This window comes from Nerophis lumbriciformis, linkage group LG20 (genome assembly GCF_033978685.3).
Source record: "Nerophis lumbriciformis linkage group LG20, RoL_Nlum_v2.1, whole genome shotgun sequence".
In the NCBI taxonomy this organism is placed as follows: Eukaryota; Metazoa; Chordata; class Actinopteri; order Syngnathiformes; family Syngnathidae; genus Nerophis; species Nerophis lumbriciformis.
In genome coordinates this window covers 4,766,020-4,785,000 of record NC_084567.2, presented here as the reverse complement: position 1 = coordinate 4,785,000, position 18,981 = coordinate 4,766,020, and the positions used below count along the sequence as shown (strand labels likewise).

Genomic DNA, 18,981 nt, shown 5'->3' with positions numbered 1-18,981 from the left:
TGTATATATGTATATATGTGTGTGTATATATATATATATATATATATATATATATATATATATATATATATATATATATATATATATATATATATATATATATATATATATATATATATATATATATATGTGTGTGTATCAGTGACGTGCATGCCATCATGGAAAGAAACAAATTTAAAAAGAAAAAAAAATTAAATGAATTAAATTGTTATATGTACCGTATTTTCCGCACTATAAGGCGCACCGGATTATTAGCCGCACCTTCTATGAATTACATATTTCATAATTTTGTCCACCAATAAGCCGCCCCGGACTATAAGCCGCGCCTACGCTGCGCTAAAGTGAATGTCAAAAAAACAGTCAGATAGTTCAGTCAAACTTTAATAATATATTGAAAACCAGCGTTCTAACAACTCTGTCCCAAAATGTACAAATGTGCAATCACAAACATAGTAAAATTCAAAATGGTGTAGAGCAATAGCAACATACCGGTAATGTTGCTCGAACGTTAATGTCACAACACACAACACACAAAATAAACATAGCGCTCACTTTCTGAAGTTATTCTTCATTCGTACCGGTAAATCCTTCGAATTCTTCGTCTTCGGTGTCCGAATTGAAAAGTTGCGCAAGCGTGGGTTCCAAAATGGCCGGCTCCGTCTCTTCGAAGTCATCGGAGTCAGTGTCGCTGTTGTCCAGCAGTTCTGTGAATCCTGCCTTCCGGAAAGCTCGGACCACAGTTGTGACCGAAATATCTGCCCAGGCATTTACAATCCACTGGCAGATGTTGGCGTATGTCGTCCGGCGCTGTCTGCCCGTCTTAGTGAAGGTGTGTTCGCCTTCGGTCATCCATTTTTCCCACGCAGTTCGCAGTCGTGATTTGAATGCCCTGTTGACACCAATATCCAGCGGTTGGAGTTCTTTGGTTAATCCACCCGGAATGACGGCGAGTGTTGTATTTGTGTGCTTCACTTGTTTTTTGACACCATCTGTGATGTGGGCGCGCATAGAGTCGTATATCAACATGGACGGAGCAGCGTGAAAAAAGCCACCCGGCCTCTTCGCGTAAACTTCCCTTAACCACTCGCTCATCTTTTCTTCATCCATCCATCCCTTCGAGTTAGCTTTTATGATGACGCCGGCTGGAAAGGTCTCTTTTGGCAAGGTCTTCCTTTTGAATATCACCATGGGAGGAAGTTTCTGGCCATTAGCATGGCAAGCTAGAACCACAGTGAAGGACGACTTCTCATTCCCTGTGGTGCGAATATTCACCGTACGTGCTCCCGTTGTATCAACAGTGCGGTTCACAGGAATATCAAAAGTCAGTGGAACCTCGTCCATGTTGATAATGTTCTCTGGCCGGATCTTTTTTTCCGCTATCTTCTTTTTACAATATGCACGGAAAGTAGCCAGCTTTTCTTTAAAGTCGTTAGGCAGTTGCTGTGAAACAGTGGTCCGTGTGCGGATGGAGAGATTGCGTCTTTTCATAAACCGGAAACACCAAGAAGCACCACCTTTAAAATCATCCAGGTGAAGTTCGCTTGCTAGCGTTGTTGCCTTCATTCGAATAGTGATGGTGCTGACACTTCTGCTTGCTGCTCTCTGCTCAACAACCCACTGTTCGAGTTCGTCCTCCAACTGTTGCCATCTTGCTTTGTTCCCTCGGAAGCTCTGTTTTGTCTTCTTTACCTGGCGCAGGTCATCTTCTTGCTTCCTCCACCTACGCACCATTGATTCATTTATGTTATATTCTCTTGCTGCTGCTCTATTTCCGTGTTCTTCGGCATGACTTATTGCCTTAAGTTTAAATTCTGCGTTATAAGCGTGTCGTTTAGTAGGAGCCATTTTGTAGTCTGGTCTTTACAGATGTAGACACACAAAGGAAATGAAACGAAATATCGCCGCGCTTCTTTTTCTTCCGGGGGCGGGCGGTAGCGCTTCCTGTTCTATGGGGGCGGGTGCTTACCTTGGCGGTTGCTTGCGTAGAAGAAGAAGCACTTCCTGTTCTACCGGGAATAAAGATGGCGGCTGTTTACCGAAGTTGCGAGATCGAAACTTTATGAAAATGAATCGTAATAAAGCGCACCGGGTTATAAGGCGCACTGTTAGCTTTTGAGAAAATTTGTGGTTTTTAGGTGCGCCTTATAGTGCGGAAAATACGGTATCCAGTGATTATACTATAAAGTTATTTTCCATTTAACTTCACCAGTTTTAGATTATTTTTATTCAAAATCGCTGAATTTTCACATTTGCCGTTCAAATACTGAGAAGAGACGGTGCGGTGATCAGCAGCCAGTTGAGGCACGTCACTCAGTGCCTCAACATGGATTGTGCAATGACTCGGCTAACTGCTGGCCTGCTGTGCAGTGAGACTGTATTGCTATATGAATTATATTTTACATTTCCATAGTTTAGTTAGCTGAGGTATATAATGTACAGTGTATTTTGTCAACAACTGTATGTGTGTAACGTATTTCTTGTGCTGAGCAATCATAAAACGGCTGCAAAAGACGCACTGTGTGAGGCTCGCAGTAATCCCGCCTCCTGGTGGACTACTCGGCTGCAGAAGAAGTGACAACAAGCAGCAACAGTTTGCAGCGATCGTTTATTTTTTCCTCTTGCCTGGTCTATTAACATGGAGGATTACATATCTAAAATAAAACAGTTTTCTAAACTGGACTTTCAATCGAAGCAATACTTAAAGGAAGATCTCCATCAAGACAGAGAGACTTTTAAAACTGAAGAAAGATAAGGAAGACTTCTATAAACAAGTTATCGATGCTTTTGTACAAAGGAGCTGCGCATGGACTTCATTTATAAGTAAATTCCAACCCTTGATGCTGAGTGCCAAGCAGGGAAGAATGCTGGTATGAGCTTTTAAACACAACCCGTTAACTGCTGCCAATCAAATGGTGAATAAGATGCTCTTTAGGGTTCATATGTTTGTAAATCTGACTGTGATGAAGTCAGTGCCTCACCAGCCATCAACCTCACAGCACGTCACTGGTATGTATGTATATTAGGGGTGTAACGGTACGTGTATTTGTATTGAACCGTTTCGGTACGGGGGTTTCGGTTCGGTTCGAAGGTGTACCGAACGAGCACACATGCTAGCAGCGACCGGGCTAGGACAACATGTAAAAGCCAGAGCTGGAAGACTCTCCTGCCTCATTAAGGTCTCCCGTTTGGGAACACTTTGGCTGCGCGATACAACGATGGAAGACGGAGGTTTCACCCTTCACTCTACCCGGCAGTGGGTCTCCACAGCTCCGAACTCCAGGGTAAATGACGAGTCCGGCGATTAGTTGCAAATCGTGGCTTTATTGAGGTCTTGCACACAGCCAATCCAACAAAACACTAGCCACTCCCCGCACTCCCTCACCTCGCTCGCCCACACACTCACCTCACATGCTGTCACATATTAAAGGGGAACATTATCACAATTTCAGAATGGTTAAAACCAATAAAAATCCGTTCCCAGTGGCTTATTATATTTTTCGAAGTTTAAAATTTTTTTTTACCCATCACGCAATATCCCTAAAAAAAGCTTCAAAGTGCCTGATTTTAACCATCGTTATATACACCCGTCCATTTTCCTGTGACGTCACATAGTGAAGCCAACACAAACAAACATGGCGGAAAGAACAGCAAGCTATAGCGACATTAGCTCGGATTCAGACTCGGATTTCAGCGGCTTAAGCGATTCAACAGATTACGAATGTATTGAAACGGATGGTTGTAGTGTGGAGGCAGGTAGCGAAAACGAAATTGAAGAAGAAACTGAAGCTATTGAGCCATATCGGTTTGAACCGTATGCAAGTGAAACCGACGAAAACGACACGACAGCCAGCGACACGGGAGAAAGCGAGGACGAATTCGGCGATCGCCTTCTAACCAACGATTGGTATGTGTTTGTTTGGCATTAAAGGAAACTAACAACTATGAACTAGGTTTACGGCATATGAAATACATTTGGCAACAACATGCACTTTGAGAGTGCAGACAGCCCAATTTTCATCAATTAATATATTCTGTGGACATACCCTCATCCGCTCTCTTTTCCTGAAAGCTGATCTGTCCAGTTTTGGAGTTGATGTCAGCAGGCCAGGGAAGCTAGGGTCGATATTCTTCTCTTGATCATCTTCGGTGGCATAAGGGACGGTGTGAGCCAAGACATCCAGGGGGTTTAGCTCGCTCGTTTGAGGGAACAAACTGCCGCCATAGCTTGCCGTGCTACCGAGGTCCTTTGTCCCTGAATTGCTCACACACTCCGGCAGATTCAATGGGGGTCTGGCGGCAGATTTCTTTGACTTTATGGTTGGAAATGCATCTGCTTTGAGTGTCGCAGGATATCCACACATTCTTGCCATCTCTGTCGTAGCATAGCTTTCGTCGGTAAAGTGTGCGGAACAAACGTCCAATTTCTTGCCACTTTGGCATCTTTGGGCCACTGGTGCAACTTGAATCCGTCCCTGTTGGTGTTGTTACACCCTCCGACAACACACCGACGAGGCATGATGTCTCCAAGGTACGGAAAACAGTCGAAAAAACGGAAAATAACAGAGCTGATTTGACTCGGTGTTTGAGAAAATGGCGGATTGCTTCCCGATGTGACGTCACGTTGTGACGTCACGTTGTGACGTCATCGCTCCGAGAGCGAATATTAGAAAGGCGTTTAATTCGCCAAAATTCACCCATTTAGAGTTCGGAAATCGGTTAAAAAAACATATGGTCTTTTTTCTGCAACATCAAGGTATATATTGACGCTTACATAGGTCTGGTGATAATGTTCCCCTTTAATTAAGGCTATGCTAACAGCTGCCCACTAAAATCGATCTTAAATGTATCACAATCATTAGAGATGTCCGATAATATCGGACTGCCGATATTATCGGCCGATAAATGCTTTAAAATGTGATATCGGAAATTATCGGTATGGGTTTCAAAATGTAACATTTATGACTTTTTAAAACATCGCTGTGTACACGGACGTAGGGAGAAGTACAGAGCGCCAATAAACCTTAAAGGCACTGCCTTTGCGTGCCGGCCCAGTCACATAATATCTACGGCTTTTCACACACACAAGTGAATGCAACGCGTACTTGGTCAACAGCCATACAGGTCACCCTAAGGGTGGCCGTATAAACAACTTTAACACTGTTACAAATATGCGCCACACTGTGAACCCACACCAAACAAGAATGACAAACACATTTCGGGAGAACATCCGCACCGTAACACAACAGAACAAATACCTAGAATCCCTTGCAGCACTAACTCTTCCGGGACGCTACAATATGCACCCCCCGCTACCCGCTACCCCCTCACCTCAACCCCGCCCACCTCAACCTCCTCATGCGCTCTCAGGGAGAGCATGTACTAAATTTCAAGCTGCTGTTTTGAGGCATGGTAAAAAAAAATAATGCACTTTGTGACTTCAATAATAAATATGGCAGTGCCATGTTGGCACTTTTTTCCATAACTTGAGTTGATTTATTTTGGAAAACCTTGTTACATTGTTTAATGCATCCAGCGGGGCATCAAAACAAAATTACCGTATTTTCCGCACCATAAGCCGCCCTGGGTTATAAGCCGCGCCTTCAATGAACGGCATATTTCAAAACTGTGTCCACCTATAAGCCGCCCCGTGTTATAAGCCGCATCTAACTGCGCTAAAGGAATGTCAAAAAAACAGTCAGATAGATCAGTCAAACTTTAATAATATATTAAAAACCAGCGTGATGTGGGCGCGCATGGAGTCGTATATCAACATGGACGGAGCTGCGTGAAAAAAGCCACCCGGCCTCTTCGCGTAAACTTACCTCAACCACTCGCTCATCTTTTCTTCATCCATCCCTTCGAGTTAGCTTTTATGATGACGCCGGCTGGAAAGGTCTCTTTTGGCAAGGTCTTCCTTTTGAATATCACCATGGGTGGAAGTTTCTGGCCATTAGCATGGCAAGCTAGAACCACAGTGAAGGATGACTTCTCATTCCCTGTGGTGCGAATATTCACCGTACGTGCTCCCGTTGTATCCACAGTGCGGTTCACAGGAATATCAAAAGTCAGTGGAACCTCGTCCATGTTGATAATGTTCTCTGGCCGGATCTTTTTTCAGCTATCTTGTTTTTACAATATGCACGGAAAGTAGCCAGCTTTTCTTGAAAGTCTTTAGGCAGTTGCTGTGAAATAGTAGTCCGTGTGCGGATGGAGAGATTGCGTCTTTTCATGAACCGGAAACCTGTCGCTTAGTAGGAGCCATTTTGTGATCTTTACAGATGTAAACACACAAAGGAAATGAAACGTAATATCCGCGCGCTTCTTCTTCTTCTTCTACGCGGGCGGGTGGTTGCTTACAGTAGAAGAAGAAGCGCTTCCTGTTCTATGGGGGCGGGTGCTTACCTTGGCGGTTGCTTGCGTAGAAGAAGAAGCACTTCCTCTTCTACGGGGAAAAAAGATGGCGGCTGTTTACCGTAGTTGCGAGACCGAAACTTTATGAAAATGAATCGTAATATTAATCCATATATAAAGCGCACCGGGTTATAAGCCGCACTGTCAGCTTTTGAGTAAATTTGTGGTTTTTAGGTGCGGCTAATAGTGCGGAAAATACGGTAGGCATAATAATGTGTTAATTCCACGACTGTATATATCGGTATCGGTTGATATCGAAATCGGTAATTAAGAGTTGGACAATATCGGAATATCGAATATCGGCAAAAAAGCCATTATCGGACATCTCTAACAATCATTAACCCGGCCAACCCTATGTGCAACACAGAGATTATCCATCATAACAAAACACATCAAACGTATATTTGTGTTCCTCAGACGTCCAGCAGCTGATTGGTCATTATGAAGAACTTGCGCCTCACCTGCAGGGCGGGAGCCCCACTTTGAAGCAGGAAGCTTCACAGCCACCTCACATTAAAAAGGAAGAGGAGGAACTCTGCATCACTCAGGAGGGAGAGTGTCTTCTAGGGCAGGAAGAAGCTGATCTCACCAAGTTGCCACTGACTGTTATCTCTGTGAAGACTGAAGATGATGAAGAGAAACCACCAGTAGACAACCATTTAGCTCCACTATCAGATAGTGAGGCTGAAAAAGAGGTTGAAGATTCTTTGAGCAGCGATACAGACTGTGAAGGTGATATGAGGACTCACACTGACCACAAACACTCTGAATGCTCTAAAAAGAAGACATGTAAAAAGAATTTGAGCTGTTTAGTTTGTGGCACAATATGTACTAAAAAGAGCCTTTTGACTCAACACATGAGAACACACACGGGAGAAAAACCATTTAATTGTTCAAATTGCGGCAAAAGCTTTTCTCAAAATAGCGTTTTAATTCAACACATGAGAACACACACTGGAGAAAGACCATTTGATTGTTCTGTTTGTGCTAAAAACTTTTCTCACAAAAGCAGTTTGACTCAACACATGAGAACACACACCGGAGAAAAGCCGTTTAATTGTTCCGTTTGCAGTAAAAGCTTTTCTCAAACAAGCAGTTTGATTCAACACATGAGAACGCACACAGGGGAGAGACCATTTGAATGTTCTGTTTGCGGTAAAAGATTTTCTCACAAGAGCAGTTTCACTCCACACATGAGAACACACACAGGAGAAAAACTATTTATTTGTTCAGTGTGCGGTAAAAGCTTTTCTCAAACCAGCAGTTTGACTAGACATATGAGAACGCACACAGGAGAAAAACCCTTTGATTGTTCAGTTTGCAGTAAAAGCTTCACTTTACAGTGCCATTTGACTCAACACATGACAACACACACAGGAGAAAAACAATTTAATTGTTCAGTTTGCGGTAAAAACTTTTCTCAAAACAGCAGTTTGACTCAACACATGAGAACACACACAGGAGAAAAACCCTTTGATTGTTTAGTTTGTGGTAAAAACTTTACTCACAAAAACAGTTTGACTCAACACATGACAACACACACGGGAGAAAAGCAGTTTAACTGTACAGTTTGTGGTAAAAACTTTTCTCACAAGAGCAGTTTGACTGAACACATGAGAAAGCACACAGGACAAAAAAAATTTAGTTGTTCAGTTTGTGGTAAAAGGTTTTCTCGAAGGAGAGAATTGCCTGTACACATGAGCATGCACACAGGAGAAAAACAATTTAATTGCTCAGTTTGTGATAAGGGCTTTACTAAAAAATGCCATCTGACTCAACACATGAGAACACACACAGGAGAAAGACCCTTTAATTGTTCAGTTTGCTGCAAAACCTTTTCTCATAAGGGCAATTTGACTGACCATATGAGAACGCACACTGGAGAAAGACCATTTAGTTGCTCCGTTTGTAGTAAAAGCTTTTCGCATAGACTAAGTTTGACTCGACACAAAATGAAACACACGGATTGAAAAACTTTTAGCTGTTCAATTTGTGGCCAAAGTTACACTGAAATGGGACATTTGCATGGTCACCCGAGAACACACAGCAGTAGAAATAATTAGGTTTAGTGCGCTGTAAGAGTTATACTCCTGTCCAAGGTCAAATTAAGTTTAATTAGATGAGTACACACAGTAGAAAAATAATTAATTTGTGATACCACAATTTTAGCAGACACTCGGTTCTGGATCCTCATTTGAAAGTCGTCGTCGTCGTCGCTCGCAAAATCTGCCGATGCTATTTTTGTTGATGGAAGTCGTGTAAAAATGCTTTGCAATATGAATGCATCTAGGCAATTCATTTCTGACAGAAAATGTCGAACATGACCAAAATACTGTACCGTATTTTCCGCACCATAAGGCGCCCTGGGTTATAAGCCGCGCCTTCAATGAACGGCATATTTCAAAACTTTGTCCACCTATAAGCCGCCCCGTGTTGTAAGCCGCATCTAACTGCGCTAAAGGAATGTCAAAAAAACAGTCAGATAGGTCAGTCAAACTTTAATAATATATTAAAAACCAGCGTGATGTGGGCGCGCATGGAGTCGTATATCAACATGGACGGAGCTGCGTGAAAAAAGCCACCCGGCCTCTTCGCGTAAACTTACCTTAACCACTCGCTCATCTTTTCTTCATCCATCCATCCCTTCGAGTTAGCTTTTATGATGACGCCGGCTGGAAAGGTCTCTTTTGGCAAGGTCTTCCTTTTGAATATCACCATGGGTGGAAGTTTCTGGCCATTAGCATGGCAAGCTAGAACCACAGTGAAGGATGACTTCTCATTCCCTGTGGTGCGAATATTCACCGTACGTGCTCCCGTTGTATCCACAGTGCGGTTCACAGGAATATCAAAAGTCAGTGGAACCTCGTCCATGTTGATAATGTTCTCTGGCCGGATCTTTTTTTCAGCTATCTTGTTTTTACAATATGCACGGAAAGTAGCCAGCTTTTCTTGAAAGTCTTTAGGCAGTTGCTGTGAAATAGTAGTCCGTGTGCGGATGGAGAGATTGCGTCTTTTCATGAACCGGAAACCTGTCGCTTAGTAGGAGCCATTTTGTGGTCTTTACAGATGTAAACACACAAAGGAAATGAAACGTAATATCCGCGCGCTTCTTCTTCTTCTACGCGGGCGGGTGGTTGCTTACAGTAGAAGAAGAAGCGCTTCCTGTTCTATGGGGGCGGGTGCTTACCTTGGCGGTTGCTTGCGTAGAAGAAGAAGCACTTCCTCTTCTACGGGGAAAAAAGATGGCGGCTGTTTACCGTAGTTGCGAGACCGAAACTTTATGAAAATGAATCTTAATATTAATCCATATATAAAGCGCACCGGGTTATAAGCCCCACTGTCAGCTTTTGAGTAAATTTGTGGTTTTTAGGTGCGGCTAATAGTGCGGAAAATACGGTAATTATTAAAGTTCCAGTACCAGTGATTGTCACACGCACACTAGGTGTGGCGAAATGATTCTCTGCATTTGACCCATCACCCTTGATCACCCACTGGGAGGTGAGGGGAGCAGTGGGCAGCAGCGGTGGCCGCACCCGGGAATCATTTTTGGTGATTTAACCCCCAATTCCAACCTTTGATGCTGAGTGCCAAGCAGGGAGGTAATGGCTCCCATTTTTATAGTCTTTGGTATGACTCGGCCGGGGTTTGAACTCACAACCTATCGATCTCAGGGCGGACACTCTAACTGAGTAGGTTATTACATGTGATTCATTTGTTTGTCACTAATTGTGTATATATAAATGATGTTTGCCATTTTAGATGAATTTTGAAGGCTTTATTGGTTGAATAGATGACAGTTTTTGACCCTTTAGAACAGTGTTTTTCAACCACTGTGCCGCGGCACACTAGTGTACCGTGAGATACTGTCTGGTGTGCCGTGGGAGATTATGTAATTTCCCCTAATTGGGTTAAAAATATTTTTTGCAAACCGGAAATTATAATCCGCAAATGTGCCGTTGTTGAGTGTCGGTGCTGTCTAGAGCGCGGCAGAGTGACTGTGTAATACTCTTCCATATCAGTAGGTGGCAGTAGGTAGCTAATTGCTTTGTAGATGGTTTGTTGTGATCACAATATGCAGACGACAGCGGGAGGCAGCGTGCAGGTAAAAAGGTGTCTAATGCTTAAACCAAAAATAAACAAAAGGCAAGTGCCGCTAAGAAAAGCCATTGAAGCTTAGGGATGGCTATGCAAAACAAAGCTAAAACTGAACTGGCTGCAAAGTAAACAAAAACCGAATGCTGGACGACAGCAAAGACTTACAGCAGGGGTGCTCATTACGTCGATCGCGAGCTACCGGTCGATCTCGAAGGGTGTGTCAGTCGATCACCAGCCAGGCATTAAAAAAATAGTCCTAAAAATGAGCGATAATAAATCTTCACTATGACGTCACTTTCGTCACTTGATTGACATTCACGGCACCCGAGGGTCTTCTGAGATGACGCTGGCTGCTGCCAGCTCGTTAAAATTACCGACTGGAAGGCGAGAAACACTTTATTTCAACAGACTCTGGCGCCGTACCTGTCGTCAAAACTCCAAAGACCGACTGCACAGTTGCACAGTTGCGCTAACAAAATAAGAGTCTCAGAAAGCTGGCGTGCACAAGCTAGCAAGCTACGGAGTTTGCCGCCAATGTATTTCTTGTAAAGTGTATACAAAGGAGTACGGAAGCTGGACAAATAAGATGCCAAAAACCAACCACTTTCATGTGGTATTGGACAGAAAGGAGGACTTTTTTTCTCCTCCATTCGAAAATGCGGACCTTATCAGCACCACTGTCTGATTACAATCAATGCAAGTCATCAGAATCAGGTAATACACCAACTTATATTCTTGTCTTCATGAAAGAAAGGAATCTATATGTGTTAAACATGCTTGTATTATCTTTAAACACCTTTAACTTATTAACAATATTAACTATATGTGTTAAACATGCTTGTATTATCTTTAAACACCTTTAACTTGTTAACAATATTAACTATTTGTGTTAAACATGCTTGTATTATCTTTAAACACCTTTAAGTTGTTAACAATATTAACTATATGTATTAAACATTCTTGTATTATCATTAAACACCTTTAATTTTTTAACAATATTAACTATGTGTTAAACATGCTTGTATTATCATTAAACACCTTTAACTTGTTAACAATATTAACTATATGTATTAAACATGCTTGTATTATCATTAAACACCTTTAATTTTTTAACAATATTAACTATATGTGTTAAACATGCTTGCATTATCTTTAAACACCTTTTACTTGTTAACAATATTACCTATATGTATTAAACATATTTGTATTATCATTAAACACCTTAAATTTTTTAACAATATTAACTATATGTGTTAAACATGCTTGCATTATCATTAAACACCTTTAACTTGTTAACAAAAACATATATTTCATAAATAAGTAAATATAAATTATATATATGAATGAGGTAGATCCCCACGACTTGATCAATTGAAAAGTAACTCGCCTGCAGAAAAAGTGTGAGCACCCCTGACTTACAGCATGTGGAGCAGCAGACGGCGTCCACAAAGTACATCTTTACATGACCAGACAATCAACCACAAAATAGTAGCGCAAGACAAGAACTAAAACACTACACACAGGAAAACCGCAAAAAACTCCAAATAAGTCAGGGCGTGATGTGACAGGTCATGACAGTACACCTTTGAGACAAGAGCTATAGTGATGTATGCTTGGTTATGGTTTGAATTCATATCCAACTGTTGCGAGAACAACATTTTATTGTCAATATCGGCTGCTGAATTTCATTTTTTAATGTTTTCTGCTGGTGGTGTGCCTCGAGATTTTTTCAATGAAAAAAATGTGCCTTGGCTCAGAAAAGGTTGAAAAACACTGCTTTAGAATGCACAGAAAATGGAAAGACGGTTGTGCTTCTCTTGCATAAAGATCTTTGGACAATGGCAAGATTTAAATAAATAAACTGCAGTATTCCCTAAAACAGGAAACAAGACAGCCATGATTTCCTGAGTCACTTTAATAACACCCAGCTTTGTCTCTCTTCAAGAAAGTGTTAACATGTTCTAAGCCAAGCAATTATTTTCCTAATAATGAATTTTAAAGGGGAACTGCCTTTTTGGGGGGAATTTTACCTCTCCTCCATCCATCCATCTTCTTCCGCTTATCCGAGGTCGAGTCGCGGGGGCAGCAGCCTAAGCAGGGAAGCCCAGACTTCCCTCTCCCCAGCCACTTCGTCCAGCTCTTCCTGTGGGACCCCGAGGCGTTCCCAGGCCAGCCGGGAGACATAGTCTTCCCAACGTGTCCTGGGTCTTCCCCGCGGCCTCCTACCGGTCGGACGTGCCCTAAACACCTCCCTAGGGAGGCGTTCGGGTGGCATCCTGACCAGATGCCCGAACCACCTCATCTGGCTCCTCTCGATGTGGAGGAGCAGCGGCTTTACTTTGAGCTCCCCCCGGATGGCAGAGCTTCTCACCCTATCTCTAAGGGAGAGCCCCGCCACCCGGCGGAGGAAACTCATTTCGGCCGCTTGTACCCGTGATCTTGTCCTTTCGGTCATAACCCAAAGCTCATGACCATAGGTGAGGATGAGAACGTAGATCGACCGGTAAATTGAGAGCTTTGCCTTCCGGCTCAGCTCCTTCTTCACCACAACGAATCGATACAGCGTCCGCATTACTGAAGACGCCGCACCGATCCGCCTGTCGATCTCACTATCCACTCTTCCCTCACTCGTGAACAAGACTCCGAGGTACTTGAACTCCTCCACTTGGGGCAAGATCTCCTCCCCAACCCGGAGATGGCACTCCACCCTTTTCCGGGCGAGAACCATGGACTCGGACTTGGAGGTGCTGATTCTCATCCCAGTCGCTTCACACTCGGCTGCGAACCGATCCAGTGAGAGCTGAAGATCCTGGCCAGATAAAGCCATCAGGACCACATCATCTGCAAAAAGCAGAGACCTAATCCTGCAGCCACCAAACCAGATCCCCTCAACGCCTTGACTGCGCCTAGAAATTCTGTCCATAAAAGTTATGAACAGAATCGGTGACAAAGGGCAGCCTTGGCGGAGTCCAACCCTCACTGGAAACGTGTCCGACTTACTGCCGGCAATGCGGACCAAGCTCTGGCACTGAGCATACAGGGAGCGGACTGCCACAATCAGACAGTCCGATACCCCATACTCTCTGAGCACTCCCCACAGGACTTCCCGAGGGACACGGTCGAATGCCTTCTCCAAGTCCACAAAACACATGTAGACTGGTTGGGCAAACTCCCATGCACCCTCAAGGACCCTGCCGAGAGTATAGAGCTGGTCCACAGTTCCACGACCAGGACGAAAACCACACTGTTCCTCCTGAATCCGAGGTTCGACTATCCGGCGTAGCCTCCTCTCCAGTACACCTGAATAGACCTTACCGGGAAGGCTGAGGAGTGTGATCCCACGATAGTTAGAGCACACCCTCCGGTTCCCCTTCTTAAAGAGAGGAACCACCACCCCGGTCTGCCAATCCAGAGGTACCGCCCCCGATGTCCATGCGATGCTGCAGAGTCTTGTCAACCAAGACAGCCCCACAGCATCCAGAGCCTTAAGGAACTCCGGGCGGATCTCATCCACCCCTGGGGCCTTGCCACCGAGGAGCTTTTTAACTACCTCAGCAACCTCAGCCCCAGAAATAGGAGAGCCCACCACAGACTCCCCAGGCACTGCTTCCTCATAAGAAGACGTGTTGGTGGGATTGAGGAGGTCTTCGAAGTATTCCCTCCACCGATCCACAACATCCGCAGTCGAGGTCAGCAGAACACCATCCCCGCCATACACGGTGTTGATAGTGCACTGCTTCCCCTTCCTGAGGCGGCGGATGGTGGTCCAGAATTGCTTCAAAGCCGTCCGGAAGTCGTTTTCCATGGCTTCCCCGAACTCCTCCCATGTCCGAGTTTTTGCCTCTGCGACCGCTGAAGCCGCACACCGCTTGGCCTGTCGGTACCTGTCCGCTGCCTCAGGAGTCCTATGGGCCAAAAGAACCCGATAGGACTCCTTCTTCAGCTTGACGGCATTTTACCTCTCCTTCACAATCATTATGAGAGACAAGAAGTTCGTTTTTGCATTTTAACGTAAAAATCGGCTCATTCTAGGTGGCTAGCAATGCAGCTAATGATTAATTCTACCACTAAATCGCTTTAAAAACGCATCCAAAAACTTTCAACAATACTTCATTTACGTTCCGTAACCTGTGTAACAACCAATCTGTAGCCGCATTGTTATTGTAAGACTGATTACTGAGGAGCATTTTCTTTCTAGCGTAGTAACGCATCGGCATGCTACGGTATTAGCCAAGAGATAAGCTAGCTTCTGGATCACCAGCTGAATGGCGTTTGAGTTTGTAACGCACAACACAATGTGATAGGACAGCAATCTACTGACTGAAAAACATGAACAGTCATATTACAGAATCTGTAAAGTATTAGCCCACATTTCATGTTTTGTTTGTACACAACTAGCTAGACAGTGTACGTACTGTAGTTGTACGAACGCGCATGGCGTGCTGCGTGTATCATGATCGATATTAAAGTGACTTATTCGATGGACATGTGTGCGTTTGGTTATTTTAAATTGACTTTGGGTAAGCACACCATTTATGTCGATATAGCTTGGCTCCAAGCTCCATATTTGTCGTCACGCCGACCTCACTCTCTCTGCTTCCGTCCGCTCCATCGTCTCTGTACAGTGTCTCAGCACGCTCTGACGAAAGATTGCACGCCTCCTCCTTTATATCGACTCTCCCTGACCACATGGCAACAGCTACTTCCAAGGGAGAGGGGTCGTAAACAGCGTTGCCCTTGGTTACAGAACAGTTGAAAGAAAAGGTCGTAAACAGTTCAAAGAAGCGGTGCCTGGAGGGGAGTCTGGTCCTGCTTCCTCTTCGCTTTTGTAGTTCATTGGTCAAGACAATATATTTCTGTTGATTACAATACATGAAAGAAACAGAACACCTTCATGTTGCTTCCCCCCCTACACAGTGGAGTTTTACAAGCCTTCTTCTTGGTAGGTTCAAAGACATGTTTTTGTCTTCTTGCCGGGAACTCAATGTAACACAAAGTTTTTGTGATAACTTAGATACAATTATTCGAAAAGTCTCACTCTTCCTTCATGTCGGCTTCAACAAGCAGTAGTTCATCCTCCGTATATTCAACTTCAAAAAGTTCAAATCATAGCAGTTTTATCCCATTTCCTTGTTCTCTGTTTGTAACAGAACAGTGAGTAAATAAATGGGTAAATTAAACATGCCGTAAGTGTCATGACTTGGTCCTGGGTGTTTGCTTTTCCGGAATGCAACGGAAAGTTGGCTCGGGCGAGACGGGAATGTAAATACATGATTTATTTAATATATCAAAAAAAGTACAAACGAAAAGCGCGCACAGTGGCGGAGAACAAACCATGAAACCAAAAGACTATAGCATTAATAAACAAAAACTTACTTGGCATGGAGTAAAAGGAGCAGCATGAACGATGGACATGAAATCAAGTGTCAGGAATGTGCAGAGCATAATTGTGGGATGTCGTCAGAAAGACAAACTGAAAACAATGAACTTAAATACTACAGACATGATTAACGAAAACAGGTGCGTGACGTGACAGGTGAAAACTAATGGGTTGCTATGGTGACAAACAAGAGTGCACAATGAGTCCAAACGTGGAACAGGTGAAACTAATGGGTAATCATGGAAACAAGACAAGGGAGTGAAAAGCCAGAAACTAAAGAGTCCAATAACTAAACAAAACATGACTAAAACAAAACATGATTACACAGACATGACAGTAAATAAACAAATATTAAATACGTAATTAATATTAGACATATAAGCATATACACAATAACTAAAGTTCTCAAAAATAAATAGTTATGTAATTTACGGTTCACCTAGGAGATGAGTGAGATTTTTTTTTTTAAGATGTTTATCATAATTCTTCTTTGTACTTTGTGAACACTTGTAGTTTGAACAGTTTTTTAAACTCAATCATATTCGTACACTGTTTGATTTATTTGGTTAATCCATTCCATCATTTAATTCCACATACGGATAGGATAAAAGTCTTATGTGTTGTACGTGCAAAGAAATGTTTTAAATTAGATTTTTCTTAAAGGTTATAATTTCCTCTTTTTTCAAGAACTGTTGCACATTCCTGGCTAGCAGGTTATAGTTTGCTTTGTACATCATTTTAGATGTTTGCAATTGCACCAAGTTGTTGAATTTCAATATTTGTGATTCAATAAATAAAGAGTATGTTTTGTATATCCAACATTATGTATTACTCTAATTGATCTTTTTTTTGTAACACCGTTAGTGAATGAAGTGTACTTTTGTACTTATTTCTGTCATGTCTGTATTATCATGTTTTGTTTTAAGTCATGTTTTGTTTAGTTTCTGTCTTTTCACTCCCTTGTCTGGTCACCATAGCAACCATTAGTTTTCACCTGTCACGTCACGCACCTGTTTCACGTTTTGAGTCACGCACCTGCTTTCACTAATCATGTCCATAGTATTTAAATTCATTCATTTTCTGTTGTTCGGCCTGACGACCTCACCCCATATATGCTTCTGCACACCCTTATGATCCTTGCTGCTCTTTTTTCATGCCGGTTCCATGCCAAGTAAGTTTTTGTTTATCAAGCCACAGTTTATGTTTTGTTTAATTGTTCATAGTTTCCCCCACTGTGCGCGCTTTGGTTTGATCCTTTTTTTGTAGTTCTAGTGTTTCAATAAATCATGTACCTTCATTCCCGTCTCGCCTGTGCCAACTTTCCGTTGCACCCCGGAAAAGCAAACACCCAAGACCAAGTCCTGACAATTTCCCCATATTTCTACACAATAACTCATATATGTAACACTAGCGAGCAGTAAAGAATATGAAGTGATTTTTGGCCTAGAACAGAGCTGTCAAACTCAAATACAGAGTTTAAAACTGAACAAAGCCGCGGGCCAAGGTTGAACAAATTAACCTTTTAATAGGGACCCAAACAAGTTTTGCATTGAATATTGAACAAGCAAGGCTTATACAACTTTATAGTGACATGCAAAATCGAGTTTCAAATAATAATAATTAAAAAATATCAATGGCATATCAAATACAATTTAAATAAAAATGGAATGCCTGTTTTCTATTTGCAACCTTCTGAGGTAAATATCAACATTACAATTTTCCACAGGCTAATAAATTTGAAAATAAAAGAACAATGAATAAACCGACCATTCAGGACTTTAAACTGCTCAGTTTGCAACACACTGATCTAATCTGATGTGCCCAAGCCAGGTAGGTACCTGCCATCTTTTCTTGGATGCTAGTTCATTAATGTCGGGGCTCAGGCTTTGGGCTGAGGCAACCTTCATTATCGAACGAAGGTGTTCATCAGTCATTATATCTCGTCCACCCGGACCACAGTCTTGGGGGCGTGCCTTAAATGCACTGCCTTTAACGTACCGTATTTTCCGCACCATAAGGCGCCCTGGGTTAAAAGCCGCGCCTTCAATGAACGGCATATTTCAAAACTTTGTCCACCTATAAGCCGCCCCGTGTTATAAGCCGCATCTAACTGCGCTAAAGGAATGTCAAAAAAACAGTCAAATAGGTCAGTCAAACTTTAATAATATATTAAAACCAGCGTGATGTGGGCGCGCATGGAATCGTATATCAACATGGACAGAGCTGCGTGAAAAAAGCCACCCGGCCTCTTCGCGTAAACTTAAACTTACCTTAACCACTCGCTCATCTTTTCTTCATCCATCCCTTCGAGTTAGCTTTTATGATGACGCCGGCTGGAAAGGTCTCTTTTGGCAAGGTCTTCCTTTTGAATATCACCATGGGTGGAAGTTTCTGGCCATTAGCATGGCAAGCTAGAACCACAGTGAAGGATGACTTCTCATTCCCTGTGGTGCGAATATTCACCGTACGTGCTCCCGTTGTATCCACAGTGCGGTTCACAGGAATATCAGTTGCTGTGAAATAGTAATCCGTGTGCGGATGGAGAGATTGCGTCTTTTCATGAATCGGATCCCTGACGCTTAGTAGGAGCCATTTTGTGGTCTTTACAGATGTAAACACACAAAGGAAATGAAACGTACCGGTACGGTAATATCCGCGCGCTTTTTCTTCTTCTACGCGGGCGGGTGGTTGCTTACAGTAGAAGAAGAAGCGCTTCCTGTTCTACCGGGAAAAAAGATGGCGGCTGTTTACCGTAGTTGCGAGATCGAAACTTTATGAAAATGAATCGTAATATTAATCCATATATAAAGCGCACCGGGTTAAAAGCCGCACTGTCAGCTTTTGAGTAAATTTGTGGTTTTTAGGTGCGGCTAATAGTGCGGAAAATACGGTACTCTAAGAGCTATCGTCACGTCCGCTTTTCATCCATTCTAACATCGTTCAGACCCAGTCACAAGATATGTGCGCTCGAATACTAACCGGATTTAAGTACGGAGCTCAATTAGGGTCAAACGTTTAGTATGGTACTTGAAAAAATTGAAAGACTTAGTATACGTAGTTGAAGACTTACGGTCATTAGAAAACATGACTGCACA

General features: G+C 42.9%; 2 protein-coding genes across 2 annotated transcripts in view; both read left to right on the top strand.

Annotated features, from left to right (window-relative positions):
* LOC133619207 (uncharacterized) overlaps window positions 1–9,368 on the top strand; it is a 13,932-nt gene extending 4,564 nt beyond the window's left edge. Inside the window, exon 2 of the mRNA XM_061980140.2 lies at window positions 6,829–9,368. Within this exon, the coding sequence (XP_061836124.2) occupies window positions 6,829–8,381 (1,553 nt within the window). The 3' untranslated portion in view covers window positions 8,382–9,368. The remainder of the gene's footprint in view (window positions 1–6,828) is intronic.
* Window positions 1–18,981, top strand: part of LOC133619851 (uncharacterized) — a 46,050-nt gene that overhangs the window by 4,565 nt on the left and 22,504 nt on the right. The window lies entirely within an intron of this gene.